The following is a 12,040-nucleotide window of genomic DNA, read 5'->3' as shown; positions in this document are numbered from 1 at the left end:
CAGACAATAATTGCTGCATAAAGTGTAATCATGTGTAAAAGCTAAGCTATTTTTAGTCAACAAAAACAGCACGTGTTCAGATAACTATTAGAGCACATCCTGCATTACATCATTTCTTATTGTGTTTTCTTAGAAGGTGTCTTAATGCATTACTATTGTAAATTCCACATATTGCTTACAATATTAACAAAAGATCTCCTTGTTTGATACGCCTATACTGTACATCACGTTTGAACACACAAATCGCTAAAACTGCAGTATTAAAGCACGGGAAAACAAAGAGATTAAACATAGTCAATCCTCCAAATATCACCACAATGCGTCAGAACAGGGAGATAAAATATATTCGTTCTCTATCAATACAGTTAGCAATTTTTTTTAAGGTCGACCTGGATACAGCAATAAAAAGTGATCGCACTGTGAAGTGATAATTCTACATTTTGGCTGTCAGAGAAGGATGCTTCTCTTGCCCTCGTTGCTGGTGCTGCAGATCAGTCTTTAGGTACCACAAGGCTAAGCACAGCAGTACTTCACAGCAGGAGGAGCATTCAGTGCGCAGGAGCTGAGGAGGGGGAGAGCCTGAGAAAACTGAGCAGCCTTTTCTACATTTTTCTTCACCTGAAAGAAGACCTTCACGCTGATTCCAAAAAAAAAAACCCGCTTCAGCACCTGGCGGTCTCAAACAGCGCAACTCTCCTCAAGACCACACAAGATTTCTAAAGCCGTTACCACAACGTCCATGTTTATGATATGAACCCAGAAAAGAAGCAGAGGTTTCGGAACCGACGCATGTCCAACACCAACGCATAAAATCTGAGCTTTCGCTGCAGAAGTATGAGACCGTTTCATCGAAACAATTGCATTTGACATTTCTCTGGATCTCTTACTGAAGGAAACCTTTTGCTTGATGAAGCCCTAAAACGCTTACAACTTCAAACTGAAGGTATGGACTCTGTAGAAACTCAGCATTCAAACTCCTGAACCAACCTGTGTTGTACCAACCTGGGGAAGAGCTGATGAGTAATCTTTGGCTCTCAGAAGAGCGTACTGTTCAAAGCTGTAACAGCGGGTGATGCATCCCTATAGGCAGCAAGTCCATTGCTTCTCTGTTTCGCTTACTGTACTGAGAGAAAATTGTCAGCTGAGATTTGTTATTTTGTTTTTATGGTCTCTCTGTTGAACCGATTCAGCACTTCAGTTTTCGGCGTGTTTAATAACTGTAGCGTGAAGAAATACTAAAGGTAACCCATAACGAACAGTTCAGCAACTCGCTGCTTCCCTCATTTTAGTAACTATTAAGAGCGTGCAAAAGCCAGAGAGAACTGTACTGTAAGTCTAATTAAGGCGCTGGAAAAAATAGGACGGCAAATTGAATCCTAAGGACCATTACTCTGGCTGCTGTCATCGTATTATGTCTGCACTTCGAAAGAAATTTGGGGACGATTACCAGGTAGTGACCACTTCATCCAGTGGCTCTGGATTTAATCACCCTGCACCGAAGAGGAAGAGACAACGTTTTGTTGATAAGAACGGGCGGTGTAACGTCCAACATGGTAACCTTGGAAGTGAAACAAGCAGATACCTTTCGGATTTATTTACTACCCTAGTAGATCTGAAATGGCGCTGGAATTTATTTATTTTTATCCTGACTTACACTGTAGCGTGGCTTTTCATGGCATCGATGTGGTGGGTCATTGCATACATAAGAGGCGATCTCAACAGAGCTCATGATGACAAGTATACACCGTGTGTAGCCAACGTCTACAACTTTCCTTCGGCTTTTTTGTTCTTTATCGAGACAGAAGCTACAATAGGCTACGGCTATAGGTATATCACAGACAAATGTCCCGAAGGGATCATTTTATTCCTTTTTCAGTCTATCCTTGGATCCATCGTAGATGCCTTTTTGATCGGCTGTATGTTCATTAAGATGTCTCAGCCCAAAAAACGGGCAGAGACTTTGATGTTTAGTGAACATGCAGTTATTTCAATGAGAGATGGGAAACTGACTCTAATGTTCAGAGTCGGCAACCTGCGCAATAGCCATATGGTCTCAGCTCAGATTCGCTGCAAATTGCTTAAAGTAAGTGGCGCTGTACATTTTCTGTAGCCTTTTGTGTGTCACTGAAATCTTTACAGTGAAGTCTGTGCTTAAGGGTGACTGAGTCGATAAGTACTGTATATCATTGCACATAAATACAATGCTATTGCTGTTTACAACAGAGTAACAATTACAGTCCATAAAGTTCACTTAAGTCAGTCTTAAATTTGCTAGGATGTTTGGCATGCACACATTTCAGATCAGCCATTACTGATTTTTAAATAATTTCTTACTGTTTATGAAATTATTCAAATAGGGCACATCATAATCTTCTTTACACATATATAATATTATTTCATGTTTTATTCATTGTCTTGATTAAATTTTTTTTGCTGATGTAATCACATCCAATAGAATTCTAACATTACGAGATACTGTACCAGGAACAAAAAATCTTTACCTATTCGGGACATCTTTATAAAAGAGCACTAAAAAGAAACACTTTATGCTCCTTTTGTAGAAAACTCTTTCAAGTTTTCGCTTATCTGTAATATGTACACACTGTATTTAACTTCAAAGTTATAATTACACAATTCCCCTTTTCTGTCTGGAGTCGTTTAAGTGTTTGGGCTCTTTGCCAATTAACTAATGTAACGAATTCGAAAATGATTCGTCGTTCAGTTTATTCTTACACCCTTTAAAAGTACGCACTTTATACAGTATTCCTTATAAGAGATCAAAGTCACGATTCATTGCCTTTATATTCTCTGTGTATATCAAATGACTGATTGCATGAAATGCTGACAAAATGTGATCTGCTGTCACCATGGCTTGCTGAATTGCCGTGGTTTTGCTGATATTTCCCCCTTTCTCTGCACGCTTGCTTAGTCTCGGCAGACGCCTGAAGGCGAGTTTCTCCCGCTGGATCAACTAGAGTTGGATGTGGGCTTTAGCACCGGGGCAGATCAGCTTTTTCTGGTTTCCCCCCTTACAATTTGCCATGTGATCGACACCAAGAGTCCATTCTACGACCTCTCCCAGAGATCAATGCAAACTGAACAGTTTGAAATTGTTGTCATCCTAGAGGGAATCGTGGAAACCACTGGTGAGTTAGTTCAACGAGCATATTTGTACCTTTACAATTTTAATAAGGCCCCCATGCATTTTCAGTGCAAGATATGATGTTTCACTATGAAGTATAACAGTATATAGGTCATTTATTCTGGAAATGTAATGTTGAATCCCTGATACATAAGAATTTTTTTTTATACTTCTATTAGAAAATATGGAATACCGATTATTTGGTGTGGAAATCTGACGGGTTTGCTGTAGAGTTACTGGTGAATTTGTGAGAACAAACTGTTAATAGTATATTGCACACTTGACATATTGCTTAGAAACACATAGAAAGCAATGATTGACCAAAAAAAACAGGTGCTATGCTCACCATTTAAATTTAAAGTTTTAATAAAATAATATTTGACCTAATTTGAAGGTTGTTTAAGGACGTTGTTATTTTATTATGATTTTAGTCTTCTTGACTATGTTAAAACAACATTTTGCAGCCTGTAATAAACTGGAATATATAAAATATGTCTTAAAGGTTAAAATCTCTAAACCCACTGGTGTCAGTGGTGCCTACATTAAGAAAAAAATTGGCCACAAATTTGATGGGGTCAAAGGTTGAACAATAACAAAAGACTTTTTAAAAATTGAATATCACATTTGAGCATTGCTTTTATGTTATCTTTTGATGAGCATCTTTTTATGTTAAGAACTCTTGCCAAATATAGATAATAAAAAGTTCATCAGGAGATACACACTGAAATCCGAAGCCTTGATTAGCCGAGAAATGTAGACTCTATAGCTGTATAAAGCAGACACTCAACAAATCTAAAATCATTCGAACAGCTTTAGTTTTAACACAACACAATAAGTATTGATGGTAAAGCAATGCATGACTGAGGATGTGCAACATTAAAGAATTAGCCCCTGGTGCAAACTAATAAGATAAATGACTGCATTTTAGCATGATTCTAAAAGGAAATGTGTATAAATATTTAAGTATTTTTCTATTTATACTATGGAGTATTAGATAATCGTATTGAATTATTTACACACAGCTCTGTTCACATTAAGCTTTTCCGTGCTTCCTATCAAGATCACAGGGTTGCATGCAATTTGAATACATCAAATTGGTATATACACCTTGTAAGTACAAAGCTTGCATTTTATTCAGCAGTGCAAATTATTTCCTCTCCCCGTACCGGTAAGATAAAAAGCCATTGTAATAAAATTATATTGGATTTATCTATATACTGTATCTACATTTACTAATGTAGATAAATTGATTATAATTTATTTTGTAAAAGCTAGCAGTTGCCTTGTTTTCCAGAAGTAATCCTCCTATAATAAGCTGATCTTTTTTGTGGAAGAGCCTTCTAAAATGTCTACTTACATGTTCTATTTATAGCCTACAATAGTGCTGTGATACTAAATGTTTTGACTAAACTATGGATTACAGGTTTTCTCAAAGCACACTTAGTTGTCCCAGAATACAATGGCCCTTTCTATTAAAGAATATTGGCGAGATTGATTCACTAAGGTACAGAACGTTGATAAGTGTCTATATAAGAAACTCTACCAGTATCATATGACTTGAGTGTAATACACTCCATGTTTTCCAGCTTTGTTCTTTATTGACACTTACAATGAAATATGAACTGATATTCAATCATAAGGCCAATGTTACCTTGTACTCTGCATAAGTAGCTAAAAATGGTCATAAATAATAAATATTGCCATTATGCATCATGATATTTGTAAAAGAGACATTTGTTTTTACATAAAAATGCCTACCATTCTGTAATATGGACAATTATTGTAGCTGGTAAGATTTGGGATGTGTAGGATAGTGTTACTTTAACATTCTTTTATTCATTTTTTCTACATACAGTAACATCATAACATAACAAAATGCCTCCAGATGTTTACCCTGTAAATGTGCCTATTGTGTCAAGAATAATTGTATTTTACTATAGAGCCAGAAGTGGAAAAGAAAACTTTAGTGTTTAGATGACTTTGGCTACAGAAGTGTTTTGCAAATGAAGTAGAAATATCTTATCAGCCATGAAAGGGTTTATACACTTGTATTACCCTGCACGTTACTGATAAGAAGAAGAAGAAGAAGTGCATTATGTAAGGAATGCTTAATCAGAGTATGAACCCTTTTCAGTTCAGAGCTAAGCTGCGTTCTTCATGAACTGTAGTGGAGAATCATTCTTAAAGCTCATTAAAAGTTACTTCGGAACCACTCTTTAATTTGTCTTTGGAGAGCATTAAACAACAGACATTAGATTGTGACTAGAAGACCTAGAATAACTAGAATGTACACATTTTAATTCAATAATAGTTGTTAATATTTTGTGATTAAACAAAAAATTTTTTTTTGGGGGGGGGGGGGATTAGTCCACACTACAGTATGTTTGCACTGGAGGCAAAGACTCTTTCTTTGAATTTCTTCCAAATTCAAGAACAGGGATAACTTTCAACAGTAAGGATCAGGGCAGCACAATATTTACCTATTTCTAAACTGGAAATGCTCAGTTCAGTAATTTGGTCAACTTCTACTAATGAGGAAACAAGCCAATGAATATGTACTGTACTTTATACTTTGGTGTTAACTGGTATATGGATGCGGAAATGACAGCACTGTCACAACCTCCCTCACTTACAAGGAATGAACGGGGGAGCTGCTGTAAGAGTGCAGTAGGGATGGAATGAGGGGGGCTAGAAAAGATGCCCTCAGAGTTGTAGACAACAGGAAAGGATTTATATGGAGGACAGCAGAAGTGCAACATTAGAATTTGCTCTGAACACCATTTTGTTTTCACAATCCAGACTTCTTTAGTTATTTTTGGATGATCATTTTATAATTTTGTTTTATTTATTTTTGTTTAAGACTTTTATTTATTTTAACACAGATATTTTATTAGATTTGTGCTTGCTTGATTTGTCTCGATTTTGTTGTGGGCGGTTTTGTACAGTATTTAATATATATGCTTGAAGTCATCTGGTGATGAAACTAAAGGTTAGTTTAAACGGTAAGTGAAAACTGTATTTGACCAAAGGAAGATAAATGTGCAGGGATTTGAGATAAGATAAACATGTTGTAAAATAGTCGTTTTTTACGCTTTTTAATTGGAAAGATAAAAGATACATCCCAGTCATATACTGTACAGTATAGCACACATTGCTGTGGAAGCTTGGGTAATTATTTAACAAGGGGTTTGTTTTAACTCCTGTGGGTTTCTGGGTGTCCGTGGATGGGATATTGTTGCAATATATAGCATGTGCTGTTACTCCCTGTTCCATATGAACAGAAAAGATCCCTGCCAAGCTGGTGATCTCATAAACCAGCACCAGTATTTATCTCACTGCTGGACTAAGGATCTGACCTGGATCTCTATTAACCAGACTGTCTTTATAGATTCTACATTTTTTTAGACTGTATTTTAAATGCATATGGAAAAATGAGTGACATGATGTTGACTTGTCTCATTTTTAAGCAACCAGTGATATTAAGTTACTAATGACAAAGCATGCACTCAGGGGACTGTCAAATGTGAACTAACGAGCATTTTTTTTAATTGACGTTTAATTATAATTTTTTATAATTGAGTAACAATACAATGCTTGACAATAGCCCACTAATTGCTAAATGAGATTGATCTCCTGTTGTTTCATTTTCACAAGTAGTGTTTTCAGCACTACTCTAGTATCTGACGAATTGTAAAATTTGTAATAATTTACAGATTATTATCTGTTGTATGTGCTGATGTTATCTGAACTGTGTATTTATATTATACATTTAACAATGATTAATGTTGTACAGTGGAGTCATGGGGTCAACAGATTCCACCTGAAGCACAATTCCGAATGAAGTGTCGTTTACAATAAGAAACCGGTGTCAAGAGTTTCTTGTGTTTAGAAAAATGTGGTGGATTTAAATATTCCTTGTTTTAAGTGATTTGCTCGACCTATATTACTTAACAAATTATGCATTTAGCCTTCTTTAATTCATGTCCATATTTCAAATTTGTATGAAAATGCATTTTACATAATATCGGTGATTAGTTTACTACTGAAATGAACGTGTGCACTGAAAAGAAGGGGGATGTGAGAATCCTGTTTTGCAGTTAGCACTGTATTGACAAATCCTTTTGAGTTTTATCTGTCAGTTTAAAAGGTGCTTAAAGGATTGACACATGTCTAGCCCTTGTGTGAACACCTTGTCAATGGTCACTGGACACCATGGCAACGCGGCAGTGCCAATGATCATGCCAGCATTATTTCAGTGACATCTAATTTGTCTATGAGTCACTAAAATTGATGTTAAGACAATGTTAAGTTTTTAACAAAGCACTCTCTCCTTCATTTACTGCGCATCAGTCTGCTGAGTTCAACATGACACATGCTTTGTGAGGTGAAAGGTTTTACAGAACATAGCGATTAGTTTTAGACAGGAATGTAATTGAAACAGAACTGATTCCACATTTTCCTTTAAATTTTCTCAATAGCAAGTAGTATGGATAGTACAGTATATAACAGAATTAAATGGAAATACTGGTCATACTCATACTATAATAATGATTAATAATAATGATAATTGTTTTCATAATTATGGAAGTTATAGTAAATGTAATTTTAAGTACATTTGGAAACATTTTTTGAGACAGAAATATACAGATTCACATTTTCATCTACTGGTCAACATACATGTCCATAGGTTCTCATGAATCTCATATTTGCTTATGGTTGTCTTCAGACTGGGGCTTAATCTGGTCTCCAGTTCTTCTCATAGCAAGTACTTCATCATGTGATTGGAATGGTAATGATATAAAAAAATCCTCTTTGCTAAAATCTAGTCCCTGTGTAAAGTGTACTGTATCTCATAACAGGTTTTGTGTATTCTATAAACCTTCTTTTCTGGTATGGGTCAGAGATCATTGCATATTAAATGCACAATTCTGTTTTGGGATTTGACAATGCTGGTGTAATAGAGTGAAGTGTTAGCAAACCCCATTTAAGATGCAAATGAGTTGGGACAAATGTGTGTAGTAATTGGAGAAGTCAAGTGTCTGTGAGTGTATGTCACTGCAAGGGGGCTGTGGAGTTGTAATTCTTACATTCAGTAGATAATAATAGTTAATAAAAGTTCTGAAAATTAACAGTCCGTTTCTTATAGAAGCTATATCTTAGTAGTGGGTCTGCAGTAGAAAGTAAGATATAACAGTTTATAACACTGAATCTTTACCTCCTGGTATCGTTATATTGGGTACCAGGAAGTCAAGATAAATTGATGGAACCTATGCTGGTGACAAAATGGCAAGGAAGCCTTTAAAAGGGTGATCCAAATTCATGGTCAAAAGGGAAAGCGAAAAAGTCCAAAAGCCAAAAACTAAGCAACAAGTCATGAACATCCAATACAAGTTCCAGAAATCAAGGTCCAAAATCCTAAAGTCCATAAACAAGGGAGCTGTCCAGTAACAAGAAGTCTCTGATGTAAAGTCCACAAAGTACAACGCACTACTGAGTCTAGATAGAGGCAGACAGCAGGGTTTAAATAGACAGGAGGGGAGGCATGGTGATGGATTAACAAGGTCAGCCATATCACCCTGCAACTCACAACTGGCAACCCACTAAAGCTAAGCAGGTGTGAGCCTGGTCAGTACCTGGATGGGAGACCTCCTGGAAAAAACTTAGGTTGCTGCTGGAAGAGGCGTTAGTGGGGCCAGCAGGGGGCGCTAACCCTGCGGCTCACGTGGGTCCTAATGCCCCAGTGTAGTGACGGGGACACTATACTGTAAACAGGTGCCGTCCTTCGGATGAGATGTAAAACCGAGGTCCTGACTCTCTTTGGTCATTAAAAATCCCAGGGTATTTCTCGAAAAGAGTAGGGGTGTACCCTGGCGTCCTGGCCAAATTTCCCATCGGCCTTTATCAATCATGGCCTCCTAACAACCCGCCTCTATAAATTGGCTTAATTACTCTGCTCTCTTCCCCACTGATCGCTGATGTGTGGTGAGCGTTCTGGCCACACACACTTCTCCAGGTGGATGCTGCACATTGGTGGTGGTGGAGGGGAGTCCCCATTACCTGTAAAACGCTTTGAGTGGAGTGTGCAGAAAAGCACTATATAAGTGTAAGCAATTATTATTACTACCTTGGATTATTATTATCTTCAAATCATTGATTTTTAAAAAAAACAATGTCTACGTTTAATAGCATCATAAATTGTAGGTAGACTGGGAGGAATTGAAAATACAACAAATGCTTTTGACTAATACCAACATTTCACATTGTTAATGACCTTTGGTATAGAAAACAGGGGGTAATTGCTTGTAGGTACTATTTTGTTATTTAAGTAATCTTAAGGAGAAAATGATATGAAGAATTGAACCTAAAAAAGCTACCCATGTTCTTGGCTTGACCTATCTTCACACTTAAGTTACTGGAGGAGCATCTGAAAGCTGGTGTTTGACGAGAACAAGAATACTGTCCATTAAATATTAAACGTGCTACTACTGTCTTGCAATTATATAATGCATTTCAACCCAAAGGATTTCAAAGTGCTTTATATATTGGAATAGTCCCATTCATTTACCACCGACGTGCAGCCTCCAGGTGAGGTTTGCACACCAGCTGCAGTACACAGCAGATCGGGTTTTTAAATTGCTTAATCACTTGAATTAGGGGAAAACTCTAGAAAATCCAGATTATACCAGCCTATTGGGGAATTAGGAAACGTGCTGTGGCATCTTACTGACTGAGTGGTCAGGACCTTGGTTTGATGTTACATTGGCAGTGTCCCCTGGTCACAACCTTGCTCTACATCTGTGATCTGATGAGAGGATATGCAAGAAGGTGGTTACACTGATACTTCAAAAAATGTGCTGGATTATTTTTCCTTGCTTTTTGTGTAGCAATTGGTTCAACAACAGGGCACCTTTAGGGAACGATGGAATGATTGAATGATGGAAAGCTTGCAAGGTAGACTTCCTTTGCTTTTGCTGCTTTCCATCTCTCTGACATGCTGATTAAGTCACATTTCTATTGTTTGAAATCCTGCAGTAATACTAGTGCACTTTATTCCACCCGTTCAGCCTCCACCTGGGGATTAATACCATTTTAATGCCCCATGGCCCATGGTTCAGGTGTATCTATCTAGATATATTCTGAGTCTAATGCTTAGAAAAAATATATTTCTGTGCTGAAAATGTAAATACTCATAAAACGCTTAATTTTGTTTGAAACAAATGTATCATAATAATTACCCAATTTTCTGTGCAATTGACTAAGCACCCATAAATTAAAATGTATGGAAAGTTTAAAGAACTAAGCACCTTCAAAACAAGCCATAATTATTATTAATATATTCTGTCCAACCGCTAATAGAATTCTATTAGAAAAGAGATAACATGCACAACATATTTTTCATGAACAAGTACAGTATAAATGTGCTTAATACTGAATATATTATAAATGTGTTACATTTAGTAGTATTACAACATTTTCTGCCATTTGTGTGCCATTTTTGGGTTATATCGTTTCTTTAATGTTATATGCTTAATATTATTTACTAATAACTTACTAATTCGTTTATTAATTGTCTATTTTTAAATCGCTTTGGACCAAAGCACATTTGACTGAAATAATACCTCAAAGGCTCAATGATGGTTTGGATACAAATAACACACTTTTTTGCTTAATATTATGCATTGTATTACATGTTATGCAGACATAAAAATATAGCTCACAATTTGTTATACAGTATGCTGGAAGTCCCCAGACATTCAGTTCTGTCCATTGGAACTCTGTCTCCATAGCAACCTATTTTTTTGCTTTCAAAATCTAAAATCTCAGCACTGGTAGTTTGCTTCTTATATATTTTATATAGTCAAAACAAAGTTTAAATAAAACTGCAATGTCATCAAGAGAAACATTGCTAGTAAACTGAAATGTGTGTTGGTGAATTGAAAGTGAATGCTGCAGCTCGACACAATATTAATCCACCTGATTAATGTAAGTGTCTTAGACTATATACTGTATATAGTACATATTTCAGTGTTTTGGAGTGTTCTGTATGTGAACTGGGAGTGTTTTTGTGCAAAATAGTGTGGCATGTTGTTGACCAACATTAAAAGCAAGTGTTATTAATTAATCTACAGTATATTTGTTATTTCGTTCTAAAGTTGTTAATGTACATATGTTCCTTATTTTATATAATTTTCTTTCATATATTTACATATTCATTTAATAAATGACCTGGAACTTCAGACCTTAATATTAAAGTGATGTGCAGAAACAACATGTTCAAAATACATGATTGCTATATCACAAAGTCTGTCAGTAAAGTTTCAAACAGTATTTTACACCAGTTAGCATTGCAGCCTCGCTGCACAGGGGCCCTGGGTTCCATTCCTGGGGTGCTCTCTGCATGGAGTTTGCATGTTCTCCCCATGTTCACCTGGGTTTCCTCCCACTGTCCAAAGACATGCTGATGGGCTAGTTGACTTCTGGGAAGATTGACCTCAGTGTGACCCCGGTGTGAGTGTGTGCATGGTTGTGTCTGTGTGTGCTTTGTGATGGACTGGTATCCGAACCAGGTGTATCCGCTGGGATATGCCATGACTCTGTAGTGGATAAAGCGGTTAGGAAATGGGTTGGTGGCCGGATCTTTATATTTACCATCCAACAAGTATGTATAAAAGTATCTAATATTTTTTGTACTGGAAATTGACTTATGTCAGTGTAGAAAATATGTGTTTTTAGTCTGTAATTTAGTATAATATATTTGTAATATTGTTTTCTTTTATTAATTCATGTATTCAGTGTGAACAGGAAAATTTGAATATTGAGTATAAATAGTATATTTTTTCATGCCTTATACAAATAAATTCTATGCAATAAGTATGTTTCCATGTATAAATTCTTGTT

The 12,040-nt window shown here is 36.3% G+C and overlaps 1 protein-coding gene across 1 annotated transcript in view; it reads left to right on the top strand.

The window, feature by feature from the left end:
* The first annotated feature begins 263 nt into the window (after positions 1-263).
* kcnj3a (potassium inwardly rectifying channel subfamily J member 3a) overlaps positions 264-12,040 on the top strand; it is a 61,960-nt gene continuing 50,183 nt past the window's right edge. Inside the window, exons 1-2 of the mRNA XM_088605549.1 lie at positions 264-2,083; positions 2,930-3,146. Coding sequence (XP_088461675.1) covers positions 1,412-2,083; positions 2,930-3,146 — 889 coding nt within the window. The 5' untranslated portion in view covers positions 264-1,411. The remainder of the gene's footprint in view (positions 2,084-2,929; positions 3,147-12,040) is intronic.

Source organism: Lepisosteus platostomus, chromosome 14, assembly GCF_059453375.1.
Source record: "Lepisosteus platostomus isolate fLepPlt1 chromosome 14, fLepPlt1.hap1, whole genome shotgun sequence".
NCBI classification, from domain to species: Eukaryota; Metazoa; Chordata; class Actinopteri; order Semionotiformes; family Lepisosteidae; genus Lepisosteus; species Lepisosteus platostomus.
This window is presented reverse-complemented; position numbering and strand designations above follow the sequence as displayed.